This window comes from Pituophis catenifer, unplaced genomic scaffold, assembly GCF_029215685.1.
Source record: "Pituophis catenifer annectens isolate HBS135680 unplaced genomic scaffold, rPitCat1.0.hap2 SCAF_9, whole genome shotgun sequence".
In the NCBI taxonomy this organism is placed as follows: Eukaryota; Metazoa; Chordata; class Lepidosauria; order Squamata; family Colubridae; genus Pituophis; species Pituophis catenifer.
In genome coordinates this window covers 13,901,699-13,922,229 of record NW_027256889.1, presented here as the reverse complement: position 1 = coordinate 13,922,229, position 20,531 = coordinate 13,901,699, and the positions used below count along the sequence as shown (strand labels likewise).

At 43.1% G+C, this 20,531-nt stretch overlaps 1 protein-coding gene across 2 annotated transcripts in view; it reads right to left on the bottom strand.

The window, feature by feature from the left end:
- The window catches only part of MECR (mitochondrial trans-2-enoyl-CoA reductase), a 29,879-nt gene continuing 9,348 nt past the window's right edge, over window positions 1-20,531 (bottom strand). For both annotated transcript variants that reach the window (XM_070949306.1, XM_070949307.1), the window contains exons 2-10: window positions 19,553-19,650; window positions 18,413-18,544; window positions 17,478-17,621; window positions 15,487-15,589; window positions 13,153-13,255; window positions 8,172-8,245; window positions 6,291-6,351; window positions 4,702-4,774; window positions 1-2,578 (exon numbers count right to left, since the gene is read on the bottom strand). In XM_070949306.1, the coding sequence (XP_070805407.1) occupies window positions 2,415-2,578; window positions 4,702-4,774; window positions 6,291-6,351; window positions 8,172-8,245; window positions 13,153-13,255; window positions 15,487-15,589; window positions 17,478-17,621; window positions 18,413-18,544; window positions 19,553-19,598 (900 nt within the window). In that variant the 5' untranslated portion in view covers window positions 19,599-19,650 and the 3' untranslated portion in view covers window positions 1-2,414. The remainder of the gene's footprint in view (window positions 2,579-4,701; window positions 4,775-6,290; window positions 6,352-8,171; window positions 8,246-13,152; window positions 13,256-15,486; window positions 15,590-17,477; window positions 17,622-18,412; window positions 18,545-19,552; window positions 19,651-20,531) is intronic.

Genomic DNA, 20,531 nt, shown 5'->3' with positions numbered 1-20,531 from the left:
TATGCAACATTAAATGCAAACCATACTAAAGCAAACCAAAGGCACTCAAATGCCCAAAAGTCTTTATTATGCTGTGCCCAACTTATGTAGGATCAACCTATCATTTCACTATAATCGTGCCATGCATTTGTCTAAGCCCCGAACCTTCATCATTTACATTTTATACATAAGAGCACATGATTCCCACAAACCAGTACAGCGGAAGAGATTCGGAATGGAAGAGCAATGCTGTGCAATTGAAGAGCTTCAAGGCTGTCATTTGCTGTTACTAAGGCCAAGGAAAAATCCCATGGGTGGTCAGAGCTAAAACATTTTACTGGAGATGAAAATCATTGACATTTCAATGGCCATTGGCAAGTGGTTTTGCAAGAACAGGTTTGTAATCAAATGCAATTTGCTTCCATCTCCGTTACAGCCATCATGATATAAATAGCCAATTCAAAACTCTTCTTTTTCAGAGATTATATTGCAAAGAGGACTTTTGATGCTGCAGGCTACAATTGATCCATCCAAGCTCTCAAATTAACACTGCAGCTATTTAGAAACTCCCCTGGAAGCTGCTTGCTCCAAGGAAAACACCTTGGTGGGCTAATTACTCATCCACCTTTAATAAACTAGCATTAGAATGAAAAGGAGCCGCTAAGAAATCTGCTAAATGAAACTAGTTTGTCTTGTTGCATGTTACAGCACAGGTCACTCTATTTTTTTAGTATCTGCTTCTTCTAAAATGCTCCTCTGAAAATGTGTAAGAATGGCTTAGAACAACTTGAAGATGTGAGAACTTCAATTTGAAGATGTGTGGACTTGGCAACTTCAATGTGTGGAATTCTGGGAGTTGAAGTCCATACATCTGGCTTAGAAAATTCTTCTCCAACCCAAATGTTTTGGACTGGGTCATATAACTCCCAGCCAGCATGGCGATCAGTTGTGTGGGCTGAGAATTGCGGAATTCGAATATGAAGTTGGGGAAAGTTACCTTAGAAGCCACAGAACTCATTTTGAAGCTGAATGCATCCACCATGATTTTCCTGCTCAATGATTTAACTTGTCAAGAGCCATTTTGCTCAGGAAAGAAGAGGATCTGGCTGCAAAGATTGTCCTGTGTTCCTGAGGAAAATACTAAAAACCTATATGTCAAACCTGACTCGGCTCCATAGTTGTCTGTAGCTGCTCTCGCTCGCAGCTTTGCCAAACTGTGACGGGAAGTGGGTGGTGAATTCCTAAGGGTGGAAGGCGGCTTTGGAATGCAAGTGAACCACCTGTTGCTGGAGAGATGTTATGTGACAAGGCTGTGATGAAGAATGTTTTGACCAAAGCAGACAGCTTTTCCCAAAGCAAAAGAATTGAACTCAATTGGTGAACTCTGAACTGTGGGTGACCTGGAGGGTAAAAGGGGAATTACCTATATGTGGGTTTTCACGAGAAAATTCCAGAACTGACTTTGCTTCTGCTGTGCCTAGATGGATTTTTCAATAAAGCTACACTCTTGGTTAATCTAAAGCAGGGTTGTCAAACTATTTCATTGAGGGCCGCATCAGGGTTGTGTTTAACTTCGGGGTGCTGGGTGGGCATGGCTAGGATGCCTGGGCTGGGCGTGGCCCCGTTTTCGGCTGGGAGGACCTCTTGCAACCTCCTGTCAGTGAAAATGGAGCTCAGAGGGGCCGCATGTGGGCCTCCTGAGCTCCGTTTTTGCTGACAGAGGCACTGTGGGATGCTCCTTCGCTGTTTCCAGGGCGGCGCCGTGGGCCAGATCTAAGCACCCCGCAGGCCGAATCTGGCCTGTGGGCCTTGAGTTTGACATCCCTGATGTAAAGAGCCAGGAGTTTCTTTTGTTGAATATGCCCAATGGGACGATCGACACTTCCTAACTCATTATAATCTGCAGATTCTGAAATAGATTTATACAAAGTCTTTAACTCCAGTGGGACCAGCCTCTGCCCCATCTCATTCCACTCTTGAGGAATTCTTATCACATTGTATAATAATAAATATTCTGAGTGTGCACACATACATCAGCATAGACGGGAGAATCTCCAGGATAAGAACCGTTTCTCCATAGGCTGAAACATCTCTTTTTTCTTCAGTTTTCTATCCAGTCACTTAAAGTCACCCCCTGGCTTGATGGACGACAGATAAATTTAATAATAAAAAATAAAATAAAAAGAGAAAGTCTACAAGGGATTCTCAGATTGGGTAGAAACCATAATTGCTTTAGCTCCCAGGCCATCACTGATACTGGATAGTGATCTCCGGTCTATGTTAAGCCTTCACTGTTTGCTCCTCATTCCTCTGTCTGTTGAGCCAGAAGATGGACGTGAAGTTATAAATCGGTTCTGTAATTCTGGATCGTTCAAGGCTCCTGGGATTGAAATCCACTAAAAATGCTCGTCTGTTATTTTCCCACCAGACCATCTTCACATCCGGAGGATCTGCTTAACGGATACATACGGCTCCTGAGAAACCTTCAAAGCTGTTTGGTAATCTGCCAAAGGGACTTCTCGGCAGACCGGAGCAACAAGTTGACCCTTTCGAACGAGAGTGCACAGTTCTGCTATCATTATTTCCAGCTTCTCTTTGCCTGGGTATGGAAAAGAAAGCAGAAAGCAGTCATCAATTCTTTCTTTCTGAACTGCTGCGTTTAAACTCAAGAGAACAAATAATAATCATTTGTACAATAAATTCTAGGCTCCAATACCACCGCAGATGGGGACTGCAGCCAAGAAATTAAAAGACGCTTGCTCCCGGGGAGGAAAGCTATGGCAAATCTAGACAATTTACTATAAAGCAGAGACATCACCCTGCCAACAAAAGTGCGTATAGTCAAGGCTATGGTTTTCCCAGTTGCAATGTATGGCTGTGAAAGTTGGACCATAAGGAAGGCTGAGTGCCAAAGAATTGAGACCTTTGAACTCTGGTGCTGGAGAAGACTCCTGTGAGTCCCTTGAACTGCAAGGCGATCAAATCAGTCAGTCCTAGAGGAGATCAACCCTGACTGCTCTTTAGAAGGCCAGATCCTGAAGATGAAACTCAAATCCTTTGGCCACCTAATGAGAAGGAAGGACTCACTGGAGAAGAGCCTAATGCTGGGAAAGATTGAGGGCAAAAGAAGAAAGGGACGGCAGAGAATGAGGTGGCTGGATGGAGTCCCTGAAGCAGTTGGCGTGAACTTAAATGGACTCCAGAGGATGATAGAGGACAGGAAAGCCTGGAGGAACATTGTCTATGGGGTCGTGATGGGTCGGACACAACTTCGCAACTAACACCACCACCACCACCAAAATAAATTCTGCTGGACATCTCCTCTGCCTGCCCTCTGGAATGGTATTCTCACCAGAGGTTTGTCTTGGCTCAACCCTGCCATTTTTTAATCCAGGTTCTTCCTCCAGGCCCTGATAGAATAGTTCTCTTTGGTTCTCTTGCATTATTGAGTCTTGTTCTTTTTTTGTTTTTTGTTAGTTTTATTTGGTCATGACATTTTAGGGGAGATTTTTTTTACCCGACGTTTTTACTGTAAACTATCATAAGCCCAGAATCCATTGAGTTGGGCAAGTCTACACGGTGGATAAAATAAATGAATAGATAATAAATAGATAAACTGCTCTCAGGAAGCCTGAAAAGAAAAATCAGCACTACCAAAAAGTTCAATACATGATAACAGTTGGAATTATCCCTTTTAGTTAGGGAAGGAAAAAAACAGACTTCAAGATTATGGGAAGTACGTAATGTGTTTTTGTAATCCACGGACTGCAAAGGCCCAACCACCCCCAATTCTAACCCAACATTATAAATTGGACAGCAAAGTGTCATCAAGGACATTTATTTTATCCAGTGTACAGAACTGACTAACTCAATTGATTAAACTCATAAGAAAATTTCTTTCACTTTTGACTGGGGATGCAAGGAGGCCATTTCACAGATGTTCTGCTTGTCATGCCCCAGCATATAACCTTTATATACTGTTGTTACTCTCTAGTCCCATCTAGTGACTGGAGTGACAAGTATGCCCCAACATATGATCTTTATATACAGCTGTTGCTCTTTAGCCCCATCTAGTGGCTGGACGAACAAATACCAATTATATTGACCCCATCCCATTACCCATCAGCCTGCACTCTCAAAACAAGTGCACACTGGAAAGCCAGACTCCTTTAGCATTTGGAGAAGGCAGAAGCACAAAGAAGAATCCATCTTAATCTGTGGCACATGGTCATCCAAGGACAAACCCACGTCCCACACACACAGCATCGCTGGTGAGATTTAAATTGCTTGCATTTATTAATTGTTATGTTCAGCAGTAACTTAATACTGTCTATCTTGTATTTGGTTCTCATTGTGTGTATCTCTATTTTTCCCCGTTTCACCATATCCTGTTCTTTCAATAAAGCATTCAGATCTACACACATGGTCTGTTTTTATTGGAGGATAGATGGGTTTAGCTGCATGTTGAACTTCACACAGGCTAACATGTAGTGGGGACAGAACCCTTTTCACTAAGCTAAGGAACCATAGTTCAATTATTCCCATAGCCTTATTTTTCTAGTACATGTAGCTCTTTCAATTTTCATGGATTGAGTTTTATATTCATTGGCTGCAGGTTATTTAGTATGCATTTTAATCTATCTAATTAGAGAGATGAGAAATTTAGAGCTGAAGGCAGATTTCACCAGTTTCTAATATAAAAATAACACACATGCCACTTACTGTGGGCATTGTCCCTCTTCCACTGGGTCATCCAAAAGCCACGTACGTTGACATTCTTAAAGATCAGTGCACTCTGCAGAGGAAATTACAATTCACACATTCCAAAATACGGTTTTGGGATTGGGGCAGAATTTAGCATCACAATATGGGTGTCAGAGTTCCAGTTAACACATCCAATGAAATCAAAACTCCAAGGCAGGCATATTCCTCAAAGTATAGATTTTTGAATAGAATAGAATAACAGAGTTGGAAGGGAACTTGGAGTCTTCTAGTCCAACCCCCTGCTTAGGCAGGAAACCTTACACCACTTCAGACAAATGGTTATCCAATATCTTCTTAAAAACTTCCACTGTTGGAGCATTCACAACTTCTGGAGGCAAGTTGTTCCACTGATTAATTGTTCTAACTGTCAGGGAATTTCTCCTTAGTTCTAAGTTGCTTCTCTCCTTGTTTAGTTTCAAGTCAACCCATTGCTTCTTCTCCTTCCCTCAGGTGCTTTGGAGAATAGCTTGACTCCTTCTTCTTTGTGGCAGCCCCTGAGATATTGGAACCCTGCTATCATGTCTCCACTAGTCCTTCTTTCCATTAGACTAGACATACCCAGTTCCTGCAACCGTTCTTCATATGCTTTAGTCTCCAGTCCCCTAATCATCTTTGTTGCTCTTCTCTGCACTCTTTCTAGAGTCTCCACATCTTTTTTACATCGTGGGGACCAAAACTGAATTTTTATTTGATTTATTGGGCATGTCATATTGGCACATCTGGGGAAACCCACTCTACCACCCTTGGTTCCCCCCCCCCCAGTTAAAATCAAAGTTTTCTTTCCCCTGCCCATGCAATCCATCACATTGTCCAATCAGTCCAAGGGTCAGTTGGTCTCAGATCCCACCTCCTTGCACCTGGTGGGAAAGTCCTTGGTTCTCAGAGGAAAGAATTTTATTTTGACTACAGTCCCCCAGCTACCTCTACCTCCCCCCTCCTGTTCCCACAGCTCGACTCGTCTCTGCTGTGGCAGCCCTGAAGATGCCCGGAGAAAATGGCTTCAGGGCTGACAATGGGGATATCAGAATGATTTTCTTCTTAGAGATACTGCTCTAATAACTAGATGCGCAAATAGAAATAATATCCAAGTAGTCCTCGGTTTACAACGGTTCATTTAGTGACCATTCAAAGTTATGCCACTGAGAAAAAAGTGACTTATGACCATTTTTCACACCTACGACCACCGTAGCATCCCCGTGGTCATGTGATCGAAATTCAGATGCTTGGCAACCGACTCATATTGATGACGGTTGCAGGGTCCTGAGGTCAGGCAATCAGTTTTTGTGACCTTCTGACAAGCAAATTCAAAGGAGAAGCCAGATTCGCTTAAAACTGTGTTACTAACTTAACAACTGCAGTGATTTGCTTAACAACAGTAGCAAGAAAGGTCGTGAAATGGGGGCAGTACTCACTTAACAACTGTCTCACTTAGCAACAGAAATGTTGGGCTCAATTGTAGTCATAAGTTGAGGACTACCTGTGTTATCTCAGGAAAGGGAACATGTGAAGGATAAATAGGTTAGCCAGAAAATTTCAGGACTACTCACCACAGGGACTGTCACAGGCTGCTTTGACATCCCACCGTAGGTAACCATGGTTCCACTATGCCTAATGGAGGAATTGGGTTAGGGTTAGGGCAATTAAGGTTAGGATAAAGGCAATTAAATTGGCAAACTACCTAGGCTTCCCCAGCAGCACGAAGCGATAAACCCCTTTTATTTAATTTACAGTGAATTCCCCTCCAGCAAAGACTTTCCTCTCCCACAGTCTTTCAAGATGGTTCACAATTACCGACCTTTATCAGGCTTGGAGAGTGGCCAGGCCGATATCTTTCAAACACCGCAATACTTGGCAAGAATGCAGGAATGAACTAATTGTCTCCTGCAAACACCCCTCCCCTTTCATTCCTCTTTTATTCCCTCTGGGTGGGGCCATTCATCATCCACCTGTGGCCTTACTCCCAAGTCGACCCTTGTTCTTTAGCTGTTCCCTTCGTCTGGTAACTCTGCGCATGCACACATTGGGAACAGGCTCCAGCTGTTTGTCTGCCTCACTGATGTCTGACTTCGAAGGCAGCTGATAACTGGCATACGGTCCTGGCTCTCTCTCTGCCTCCGATGCTGAGCCCTCATCAGAGCCTTCCCCAGACTCCAGGACTGGCCCATGTTCCTCCCCAACCTCCTCACTCTCCGAATCTACTGCCAGATCCGCTGGCGGGCCACAACACTACTTTAATTCAGATCCTATTTTTACTGTCCAGCTTCCTCAGCCATTGGACACCTGGTTAATTTCTGCAATATTTAATTGGAAACCATGCAGTTCAGAGATTCAGAGCAAGCAGCAGCACACTGCCCTTTTCTGGAGGGTTCACTGGATTAAAGTTTAGATGTCATAAAATATTGAGAAAACTAAAAAAGAGCTCTCTTCCAAAATCTCACTCAAGTCTTCAGCATAGCTGTCCTTCACAAGAAACATTTTCCCAAGGTTCAGGTTCAAGACTTCTTTAAATACATTAAGGTTGGCTTCGTGTCGGATACCTCCAGGTTTTCAAGGCATTCTCAAGTGAGACCTTTAAACTATAAAATCCAGATAAATTGTGATCTATAAAACCCCTGCAATTCTGGGAACTGGCTTAGAATACCAGTCTCCTTTTCCTGTCTAATAATGACATTACATTTGCTAAAAATAATAGTAATAGTAATAAGACTTATATAAAGTTTCAAAGGGCTTTACAGGCCTCTCTAAGCGGTTTACAAAGTCAGCCTGTTGCCCCCAACAATCTGGGTCCTCATTTTACCCACCTCGAAAGGATAGAAGGCTGAGTCAACCTTGAGCCTGGTGAGATTCGAACTGCCAAACTGCTGGCAGCTGGCAGTCAGCAGAAATAGCCTGCAGTACTGCATTCTAACTACTGCACCACCAAGGCTCTAATACACAGTAAATTCATCTTACTACAGTGAAATGATGATACCAGGATCTATTCCTGACTATTCCAGAGCTGTGGAGCTGGATTTCACTGAAATTATAAAATTTAAATATTTTTCAGATGCAGCACAAAATCCTTCAACCCTGACTTGCATTTGGCAGCTTGCTAGCTGGGCAAAATATGTTTGTCATGAGGTTTTTAAGTACCTCTTAATTTCTTTCTTAAATGTCACACAAGTCAAAAGTTTCAGACAGTATTCAGTACAATTTGTCAACTTCAAAACAAGAATTCAGAGAGTACAAATCTGCCCCATTAAATAGCAAATCTTGCACTAATTCACACTAGGAAATGTAAGGGTGTGTATATGTCTTGCTTCAAATATACTCTTTCTTAGGCAACTCGCAACCCAAATGAAAATTAAAGACAGACTGCCCATTAAGCATTTAAATCGAGTGAAACAATTACTACAGATATAATTCAAGCAAACAAAAACTAAATTTACCTCAAGTGACGCATCAGCTCAGTAGCACTTTTCCCTCCAACACCATTCAGAGCTAATGAGGGCTTAGGAATTTCCTGGAGAACAAAATTGTACAAAACAAAAACAAAACAGAAAACAAAGCTTAAAGCTTCTTGCTTTAAGTCCTTCAAATTATTCACAGAAATAAATGTTTGATTTTGCTAAGTAGTTCTTAAGATTTCTGTCTTACAATCATCTTTTCAACAGACAGTAGAATGGGAAGGCAGACATCCGATTGTAACATGCTTTTGTTTGGAAACAGCAGAACTAAGAGGGATTATACAGGTAATCCTTGATTTACAACAGTTCATTGAGTGACTGCTCAAAATTACAACATCACTGAAAAAAGTGACTTATGATTGTTTTTCACACTTAGAACCAGTGTTGAAATTCAAAAATTTTCCCTACCGGTTCTGTGGGTGTGGTAGGGGAAGGATACTGCAAAATCTCCATTCCCTCCCCACTCCTGGGGGAAGGATATTGCAAAATCCTCCATTCCCATCCCACTCCTAGGGGAACGATACTCCAAAATCCCCATTCCCACCCCACTCCAGGGGAAGGATATTGCAAAAACTCCATTCCCACCGCACTCTGGGGCCAGCCAGAGGTGGTATTTGCCGGTTCTCTGAACTGCTCAAAATTTCCGCTACCGGTTCTCCAGAACCTGTTAGAACCTGCTGAATTTCACCCCTGCTTACAACCATTGCAGCATCACCATGGTCACAATTCGGGATCAAAATACAGATGCTTGGCAATTGATTCATATTTATGACGACTGCAAGTGTCCCTGGGTCATATGAGATCCCCTTTTGCATCCTTCTTACAAGCAAAGTCAATGGGGAAGTCGGATTCACTTAACAACTGTGTTACTAACAGCTATGCAGTGATTCATTTAACAACTGTGGTAAGAAAGATCGTAAAATGAGACATTTATTTAACAACTGTCTCAGCAACATAAAGTTTGGGCTCAGTTGTGGTCATAAGTTGAGGACTAACTATGTGAAATGCCAAAACATATGTGACTTGGCTTAATATCTGGCAAGGCAAACCAGAAATAGACTGAAAACTTGCATGAGGAAAGTTTTGTTGATTTTGCCCATTAAGCATTTTATTAGGGCCATATCACTGTGGGCCACCTGTAGGTATTGCGGATTTTTATCTGGATTCTGGAAATTATTTCTCTGCAGGGTGGCATAAACAGGGAACAGGCTGAACCAAAGAGGGAAGACAGAGGAGAGAGTAAATTATGTCCTTGCTTCTAATCCCAATCAGTTTGTCTCATTAAAGAGAACTTTAGTATGCAACATGCCTTGAAATTTTATGGCACGGGATAACGTCCATATCTATTGCCTGTCCCTTTTGTATTTCCTCCGAAATTAAATCTGTAATTCAAAATGGTAAAACTGGACAGAAAGAACATTTGTAAAAATAACCAGCGAGTAAAACAGCACCCATATGAGATCTTTCCTATTGTTTCTTTAAAACGCCCCATCTGGAGTTTTTCAGTTCAACCTTTTGCAGTAATAAAAATCTAGAGATTATAGAGATTTCTCAGTGTTGTAGATGAAAACCATGGCTAAGCTGGCTTTTATGGACTATGAATGCTAACATGCTTGTGAAAAAGGCACAGAAGAGGCTGTACTTCTTGAGAATGCTCAGGAAGATAAATCTATCTCAGCATCTACTTCTGTCCTACTATCGCAGCACCATTGAGAGTGTCCTGACATACGGCATTCTTGCATGGTATGGGAGCAGCTCTACAGAGAATCATTAAAACTGCCCAGAATATTATTGGACTCCAGCTACCAGCTCTGGACAACATCTTTGAATCTCACTGTTTGAGGAAGTTGCATAACATTCTCAGAGACTCTTCCCATCCTGCTTACAATCTTTTTGGACTGTTGCCTTCTGGCAGAAGATACAGAACAATTAAAACTCGGACCACACGTTTTCTGAATAGTTTTTATCCCAGAGCTATAATTGCACTCGATAATGAACTAAAGGGCCACCATCAGTGAGCTGTTGGACAGCATTATTTGGTCTGTTGTGTGGATGTTTGGGTGGTTTAGGGGTGGGGGATTTGTGGTGGGTGGGAGTGTGTTTGGGGATTATGTGTGTTGGACCTGGTCTTTGGGTGTTAAGTGAATTTCGTTGTATGGGTATACTGTGTATACACATACAATGACAATAAAGTGTATTTGTTTGTTTGTTTATTTTAACAAGAAGCATTTCCCTGCGTTTTCTGATACAATACTTGGCAGTTCTTAACACTAAAGCATCAGAGTTGTGCAAGAGTTAAATCCATAAATTATTCATGGGAAAGGAGGCTGAATCCAACATTTCTGAGCTGTATTCGGTAGCCATTCAAAACGGTCTCTTCCTCACTGCCTTGTGCTACCGTGTTATGCTTCCTCGAGGTTCTACGGACTGCCTGGGTTCACATACGTAACAAAGATTAGGGATAGGTAGCCCTTGATTTACGACCACAATTCAACCCAAGAGTTTCAGGAAGTTGCTAACTGAGTTGTGCCTGAAGTTATGACCTTTATTGCCAGAGTTGTTAGGAAAATCATTGCAGTTGTTAAGTGAACATGTGGTCGTTAAGTGAATCTGGCTTTTTCCCCACTGACTTTACAGAACAGAACAGAACAGAACAGAACAGAACAGAACAGAACAGAACAGAACAGGAATAGAATACAACAGAACAGAACAGGAATAGAAATAGAATAGAATAGAAATAGAATATGATAGAATAGAATAGGATAGAACAGAACAGAACAGAACAGAACAGAACAGAATAGAACAGGAATAGAATAGAATATAACAGAACAGAACAGGAATAGAAATAGAACAGAATAGAATAGAAATAGAATATGACAGAACAGAACAGAACAGAACAGAACAGGAATAGAATAGAATAGAATAGAATAGAATAGAATAGAATAGAATAGAACAGAACAAACAGAACAGAACAGAACAGAACAGAACAGAAATCTGGAAGGGACCTTGAAGGTTTTCTAGTCCAGATCCTGTTCAAGCAAGAGAACCTATACCAGTGATGGCAAACCTTTTTGGCACCAAGTACCGAAAAGGTTGCATGGAAACGTCATGTGTGTGTGCTCATCAGGACTGCACTCCGGAAAAGACAAACTTCCGGGTTCTAGCATGCATGCGCACCCAACGATCAGCTGGCTGGCACACATGCGCAGGCCGGTTTTCGGCACTGCCACGTGCGCGAAGGGATCATGCTCCGGAAAAGCCGAACTTTTGGGTTCTGGTGCGCATGCACACATGACAATCAGCTGGCTGGTACGCATGCGTACACTGGTTTTCGGCACTGCCGCGTGCGTGGACAGCTGACTGTTGCATGTGCATGTGCATCAGAAACCCGGAACACAAAAAGGCAAGGCTGTGCGTGCCAGGCGACATGGCTTCGTGTGCCACTTTGGGCACGCATGCCATAGGTTGGCCGTCATGGACCTATACCATTTCAGACAAGTGATCGTCTAGTCCAGTGATGGTTAATCTTTTTGCCATTGCGTGCCAAAAGCGGGGGAGAGTGGGGGGGGTCGTGTGTGCGCATGCCCCCCACACATGCACACGCGACCCCCTGGTGACCCCCACTTTTGGCACGTGATGGCACGGTGGGCCCGGTAGACCCGTTTTTTGCTCTTTCCAGGCTCAAGACTTTCTAGGAGCCTGTAGAGGGTGAAAACGACCTTTCCACCTCCCCCCCACCCCCGGAGGCTGGAAATGGCCCTCCGGAGGCTGGAAATGGCCCTCCAGAGGCTGGAAATGGCCCGCTTGCCAACTTCCGGTGGGTCCGGAAGGCCCAAAAATCAGCTGGCGGAGCTGAGCTCACGTGCCCACTGATACGGCTCCGCATGCCACCTGTGGCACGCATGCCATAGGTTCGTCTTCACGGGTCTAGTCTCTTCTTTAAAATCTCCAGTGATGGAGCACCCACGATTTCTGAAGGCAAGCTATTCCACTGGTTTAATTGTCCTGACTGTTAGGAAGTTTCTCCTTAATTCCAGGTTGCTTGTCAGAAGCCAGCCGGGAAGGTTACAAATCACATGACCTCTGGACAGTGCAACCGTCATAAATACATGCCAGTTGCCAAAGAGCCTGAATTTTGAACACCTGATCATGGGGATGCTGCAACAGTCGTAAGTGTGAAAAAATGGTCATAAGTCAGTTTTTTAGTGCCGTTGTAACTTTGAACGGTCACTAAATGAACTGTTGTAAGTCGAGGACTACCTGTAGATGCAAAACAGTGGAGCAAACCAAAGAGACTAAAATGGGTTTGTGCTCTCTGAGCTTGCTTGTTTTCTTGCTGATGAAAGTTCGGAGAGCTGCAAGGACCCCTCATGTCTCAGGTGGCAAACTCTGGCCTGCAGGGTGCTTAGATCTGGCCCACAGGGCCACCCTGGAAACAGCAAAGGACTGGGGCCATGGTGTCTCTGCCAGCGGAAACGGAGGCCCTCCAGAGCTCCGTTTTCGCTGGCAGAGGGTTGCCAGATGAAAACGGAGCTCGGGAGTCTGTTTTCTCTGGCAGAGTGCTCGGGTGACCACAGGCACCCCCGACATGAGTGACATCGAGCTGGCCACGCCCACCCAGGCCACATCCACTCCACCCCCCTGAGGTCAAACACAACCCTGATGTGGCTTTCAATGAAATCGAGTTTGACACCCCTTCCTCATTTCAACCCTAAGCTACAAATATTCTCCTTTATTACCGTAGTAAAATGGGTTTGTGTGTGAACGAGGTAACTAACAAAATCCAATTCATTGCAGCAATAGCAATAGCAATAGCACTTAGACTTATACACCGCTTTACAGCCCTCTCTAAGCGGTTTACAGAGTCAGCATATTGCCCCCAAACAATTTGGGTCCTGCAATCCTGTTTCCTTTAGCTATTTCACAGCCACACCCTTTTTTGTGGTCATATATATATATATACCTTAAACAACTCTTTCATTTCTGGTTTTCTTAGCGTCTCCTCTGCGATAACATAGTCTGCTCCAAGGGACTTAAGTCTGTCTACAAGATCCTGGAGATTTGGTCTGTGGAACAACAACAAAAATAGAATCAGATGAAGCTGATGATTTGATGGGGCATAAAAAGGAACGCGAACATTAAATTGATATGAGAATGCACATTATCAATATTCTCACTCTGGCCTAAGCTGAGTCAATTTTCAGCGATTAAGAAAATACTTTTCTTCGTCTTTTTGCACTTAGATACTAAAAAAGCTAGCTTAGAATAAGTGCTGGGAGTCAGGTGATATACAAACAACAACAAATGTCTAGTTTAATGAAAAGAAGGACTAGGTCCCTTCCAACTCTGTTATTCTACTTTAGTATTCTAACATTTGCCAAGTGGTGAAGTGGTTCAGGAGACCACTTCATCCTTCGGCGACTTATCAGCCGGTTCACTTCTACATGCATGTTCTACAAGAGGAAGACTTTTTCTGTGAAGACAACTGCTGATAAGACAGAGCCCTCATTCAGAAACAAAGAACGCTTGCCGTTAAGAGTAAATCTATCAATTGCTATGAATAAAAAATAGCATCCAGTAACTATAACAGCCTGAAGCTTTCAGATAAAGCTCTCCGCAATTGCTGTTCAATTCTGGGGTGGGGGTGGGGGATCTCAGCTGCTTTAAGAAACTGCAGACAGGCACTGCATTTGTGCCCTCATATACTCCAAAGCAGGGGTCTCCAACCTGCAACTCCCAGAATTCCTCACTCAGCTTTGCTGAATTCTGGGAGTTGAAGTCCTCCTGGCTTACAGTTGCTAAGGTTGGAGACCTCTGCTCCAAAGCATCTTTTCAGACCAAATCCAAAGCATATTCTCATATTAAAGTCCTGTATTCAAATTTTAAAAATACATTGTCTCAGATATAAATTAGAAACCTTTTGTATGATGTGCCTAGTGAAACCCAATGCTCATCATCATCCGAGCTGGAAGGGACCTTGGAGGTCTTCCAGTCAAACCCCCTGCTAAAGCAGGAGACCCTATACCAGTGATGGCTAACCTTTCTGTCACCGTGTGCCAGGAGTGGAGGGCTGGGGAGGCGTGCGCGCACGTGCCCACACCCATAATTTTATGCATCCCGCTCCCTGCATGCATGCGCAACCCCCCCCCCTCCTGGTACGCAACCCGCTGGTAGGCCCGTTTTTCTCTATCACCTGGCTCCAGAGTCTCTCTAGGAGTCTGGGGAGGGCAAAAACTGCCTTCCCCACTCCCCCGGAGGCCTGTTTGCCAACTTCTGGTAGGCCCAGAAGGCCTGAAAATCAGCTGGCCAGCACACCCATGCACACCAGAGTTGAGCTCGTGTGCTCACTGATATGGCTACGCGTGCCACCTGTGGCATGCGTCATAGGTTCGCCATCACGGCCCTATACTATTCCAGACAAATTGCTGTCCAGTCTCTTCTTAAAAGCCTCCAGTGTTGGAGCACCCACAACTACTGAAGGCAAGCTGTTCCACTGGTTAATTTTTTTATTTTTTTTACTGTCAGAAAATTTCTCTTTAGTTCTAGATTGTTGTTTTCTTGATTATTTTTTTTCCATTGTTTCTTGTCTTGTCGTCTGGTGCTTTGGCCTTCTCTTCTTTGTGTCAGGCCCTCAAATATTGGAAGCCTGCTCTCATGTCTCCCCTAGTCCTTTTTTTCACTACATGCTCAATTCCTTCAATCGTTCTTCGTAGGTTTTAGCCTCCAGTCCTTAAATCATATTAATTGCTCTTCTCTGCACTCTTTCTAGAGTCTCAACATCTTTTTTTATATCATAGCGACCAAAACTGGATGCAGTATTCCAAGTGTGGTCTTACTCAGTGGTGGGATTCAGCCCATTCCAGACAGTTTGGGCAAACCAGTAGTTAAATTGCTGGCTGGCTCTGCCCCTCCCCACCCCTTCCAGGAGTCCCCACGGCCTGTTTTTGCTCCCAGGGGGGTGCAGGAGGCTGAGTGTTGCCTGTCACATCCACTGGCCATGCCCACCAAGCTGATCATTAGGACAGAGAACCGGTTGTTAAATTATTTGAATCCCACCACTGGTCTTACCATAGCGTACAAACTGGCAATCTTTTATTTAAAAAAAAACACCTATGAGCATCATATAATGCCATCTAGGACTCATATAATCTCCATCTGAATAAAAGGCGTCTAAGAGAATGCCCTGTTTGTGCAGGTTTAGCGTAAACCAAAAGGATCTGACTGGGCAAAAGCAATAGGAAAAAAGGAAAAAAAAAAAAGAGAGAGAGGGAAAAAGAGTTTTGTAAGGCACACTCACCTATCTCTTATTACATTTATTGTTTTGATGCCCTTGGCTGCTGCAATCTGGATTACAGCCTGTCCCACTCCACTATTGGCTGCATTTTGGATGACAGACTCCCCTACAGACAAACAGAGATATCATCTCGGGCTTCAAAGGTATTTCTTTCCTGCTCCCCTCAAGTGGAAGACACTCTCATCATTATTGTGTGTTGGAGAAAATAGCATAGCCAGTGGAAACTCAGGTCACCTGACCCAGTGGTGGGTTTCAAAATTTTTTACTACCATTCTTCTAATTTTAAGTCAACATTTAATTTCCAATATCTAGCAATAATATGGTATAATGAAACATGGAAATTTGCATTAAATGATAAATTGACTTGTGATATTAAAATTAGAAGCGGTATATATAAAGAAAATGTTTTTTGGAACACTTGGCAACCATTTGTGGACTTTGCACTTGGGAGATTGGATGAATCGGCACCAGTACCTTATCAAAGAGATTTCTGGAAGAATTGAAGACTTCAATTTCCTAAAACTTCCTTTCCGTTTGTATAGCACGTTGGGGGAAAAATTTTTTTCTTTCCTTACTGTTGATTTTTGTATTGATTTTTTTTCTTTTTGTTATTCTTTAACAATAAAAATATAATAAAAAAATTTAAAATTTTTTTTTACTACCGGTTCTGTGGGTGTGGCTTGGTGGGCGTGACATGGCTTGGTGGGCGTGGCAGGGGAAGGATACTGCAAAATCTCCATTCTCACCCCATTCCGGGGGAAGGATACTGCAAAATCCCCATTCCCTCCCGATCAGCTGGGACTTGGGAGGCAGAGAATAGATGGGGGCGGGGCCAGTCAGAATTTTTACTACCGGTTCTCCGAACTACTCAAAATTTCCGCTACTGGTTCTCCAGAACTGGTCAGAACCTGCTGAAACCCACCTCTGCACCTGACACCTTTTATTCCCAATTTAAAAAGAGGTCTTGGAAAAAGACAAGGAAAACCAATTTTTTAAAATGAAATAAATAAAATATAAATCTCAGCCCTTAAGTTCCCTTTAAAGGCCCAACTAATCATAACCACGAGAACGTTCGACGTCAGTAAAGTAATTCTGGTCAGTTGCAGCAAATATTTTTGGAAGATGATAATGTAGGTCAGGATGTGCAAAAGAAAAAGTGCCTGCATTGATTTTGATTATGTAGAATTCTTTTCATTTAGGATTCAGATCGGGATAATTACTGAGACAGTCTTGGTCACATATGTCCATGATCTTTGGTGGCCCCAGGATGGTGGTACTAGATCTGTTCTGGCTGTCCTTTATAGTTTACCAGCTGTCAATGCCATTGACAACACAGGTAGTACTCAATTTATGACAATTGAACCCAAAATTTGTGCTGTTAAGTGAGAAACTTGTTAAGTGAGTTTTGCCCTATTTTACAACTTTTCTTGCCACATTTGTTAAGTGAACCCCTTGCAGCTGTTAAATTACTAATACGGTTCTTAAGTGAATCTGGCTTCCCTATTTGACTTTGCTTGTCAGAAGGTCACAAAAGGGAATCGCATGAGTCTCGGGCATTGCAACTGTCATGAATGTGAGTCAGTTGTCAAGCATCCGAATGTAAATCACGTGTCCATGGGGATGCTTCGTGGGTGTGAAAAATGATCCTAAGTTACTTTTTTCAGTGATGTTGTAACTTCAAACGGTCACTAAACAAAGTGTTGTAAGGCGAGGACTACCTGTATCCTTCTGGCTGTGACCCCATTGGCTTTTAGAAAATTTGGCTTTTTCTTCAGGTGTGGGGCTAAGGATGACTGGGGGTTGATAATCATATGAAGAACTGATCGTCTATTAACATTTACTGGATTTTAATTGGGATTGTTTATCGTGTTTATTGTGTTGAGTTATTTATTATGTAGAGTTTTTTGTATGTTTTCCTGTACACTGGCCAAAGTTGCAATTTTCAAGTTGAGCAGTCATATAAATTCTACAAACATACGTACATATATGCATACCTGGTTCTAAAGTTTCAAAATCAGACAACATCCGATAAGCTGTGCAGGGGTTAACACCCAGTGTGGCAGCACAAGTCAACGGAATATCTGGCGGGATTTTCAACAGAGTTTTCTCATCGAATACCGCTTCTGTTCGCCAAGTTCCTTTTGTAAAGGATTAAAAAAAAAAGAAGAAGACACGATTTAAGCTGTGGAACAGTTAATCACCATCTGGAAGTTCTCAGCTCTCAGAAAAGGCCTAAAGTCTTGTCAAGAAACACTCAACAGATTAAATCGTTGAAAAGATTGGGTTTGAACAACGTACGGAAGTTATAAACTCCGGTTTACAAACAGCCACCATGTTTCACACATTGGGCTATGCTCAGGGTGCTAGGGGTTCGCAGGGGTTCTGGAGAACCTCTAGCTAAGATTCTGTGCAGTTCGGAGAATGCCCAAATCCCACCCTGCCCAGGAGTCCCCACACAGCCTGTTTTTGATGCAGGTAAGTGCAGGGCCTGTGCGGAGGCTGGGGAACGGCAAAAAACAGGCCTACTGGAAGTTCCAGAAGTCCAGAAACAGGCCCGTTTCCAGCCTCCAGAGGGCCTCCGGAGCCTGGGGTGGCCGTTTTCACCCTCCCAGAGGCTCAAGGAAAGCCTCCGGAGCCCGGGGAGGGCAAAGACACCCCCCCCCCGCCACCATGGTGCAGGAGGCTGACTACGCCACGCCCACCATGGCCACCCCACCCAGCAACCAGGCAGAGAACCCCTGGCTAAATTGCTAAAATTTTTAAAGCCCACCTCTGGCTATGTTACAAAATGGTTTCCTCAGCTTTGACTTGGCCTCTTGTGACAATCTGTCCACTACGATTTGTTTTCAAACATTTAAAGCTCAGCAGAGGGACTGGACAAAAGGGAAACAAGAGTTTTGCTTCAATTCCTCTCTCCCCCAAAATTCACCAAGTCCTCCATCAGCTGGAATCACCCAGTCTCCCGGTTTCAAAGTCGTCACAGAATTTCCTGTGTCCATCACTTGCCCAACTCCTTCATTCCCTCCAACTGCAGGTAAGTCAGCAACAATGCCATAGGATCCTGCAAGAAAAATAGGAGCAATTTTGATGTATGAATGAATTAAAACTTGCTTTGGCATTGTACATTATTTTCTTATTCTGTAGCAAATTCCAAATAGCATATAACGTATAAGGTCGTAAAGATTTCCAAGGTAGATTTCAACAATGTAATAATACTGAATTGGTTCCCTTATCGCTTTAAGCCATGAGTTTGCCACTTTTCTGAGCACTGGTCACACTGAAGCTGCGTTCTTAAAACGGGAAGGATTTCAAACTTGGAAGAGAATTTGGGGATTCTTAATGGAGTAAATGTTCTATAAAACCTTAGTTAATGAATTCCATTAAGTTAAGCTGTAGGTAATTTTGCTTCTTAAAACACAATTGAACTGGATGCATATCATAACACTAAGCCATAAACTATAGTTTAAAAAAATATAACGGCTCACAGATGAAAAATCTAAATCAAGCAAATCGTATTATAGCTCTTTGTAATAATATGTGAATCCGGGCATGGAGTGGCTGAAATTTTTCCCTAGGGTTACTAATTTTCTTAGCCAATTAGATCTGGTCATTGGTTAGAAAAGATCCTGTAGGATTGATAGACAGCTGTATCCCCACAAGCAAGAAATAATCCTCTTGTTTCTTCTTTAATCTTTGGTGTAATAGCTATTTCCAAGATTATGCAGATTAAGACTGCTTATTATGGATGGCATGTAATATTATTATATAGCTTTGCTATTTAGGTTGCCATCATTTAGAGACTCTCTGCATGTGGCAATTTCCAAATATAGAAACTTTATTAATGGCTCTTAGGAATGTTTCCAGAGATTGCACAGTAATATAGCCTAAGTTGAATTGATGAAGATAGCAGCAGCTGTAGGCAAGCTAACTCTGTCAATCCTGTGTACTATCTCACTGGGAATACTATTAAATGTGGACAATCTAGAGGCTTAATTTTCCCTTGACAGCACCACATAAAGAAAGAATATGGGAGGCAAAAATTAAACAATGTGTGTTATGTCAAGGTTACCTTGAATCATATTGATGTCCGCTGGGTTGATGGGAGCTGCAACCATTTTCACGTGGACTCCAGAATCCCCGAGTTTGGCTAAAGCTACGTCTTTTAGGCTGCAAGGGAAAACGGACAGAATATATTTATTATTCTTAAGCTTCTCTTTGCCAGCAGAGAGATTTTGCAAGCATTTCACTTGCTGGCAGTTTGTCAAGAAGACAAGTTCCACCAGCTTTTCGAAAATCAGTTTCATCTATAGTTACGGGTAGTCCTTGACTTATGACCGGTGGTTTCACGACCATTTGAAGTTATGATGGTCACAGAAAGAGCATTTATGGCGGTTTCCCCCACACCCAAGTCACATGACCATATTTTGGGCACTTGGCAACTGAACTGACTCTCATTTTCAACTCTTTGCCAAGTGGCCTGTGATCATGTGACCACCATTTGCCACCATCTGCCAGCTTCCCTAATAAGTCCATGTGGAAGTTGCAAGCGAAGGGAATGGAGGAGAGCTGAAATCCTTTGGGAGGCTGCAGGAATGGATTTCAGCTCCATTCTTTGAAGGATTCCCCCTCAGTGCACAAAAGGGAGAGGAAGTCTTCATGGGATCTTAGGAACAGAGCAGAAATTCTGATGATTTCACTCACTCCCGTAGCCCCTTCTAAGTATTTCCCCTCCATGCAAGGAGAGGAGCTGAACTCCAAGGTGGGCTACGTTGAAAGCAAAAGGGCTGCCTCTGCTGGGAGAGTTTCAGTTCCACATGGAGCTGAAATCTTTCAGCAGGCAGCTCTTTCACTCAGTAGTGGGATCCTCCCGGTTTAACAACCAGTTCAGTGATCGCGTGTGCATGCGTAGTTTGAAGAAATCTTCACTTCCGGGTTTCTTCGGAGGAATAACACAGCTGATTTGTGTGGTAATTGGCTCTCCGCACGAATCAGCTGAGGAGATAAAAAATAGGAAAATAGCGCAGGTGTGGGGGGACCCATTTGATCAT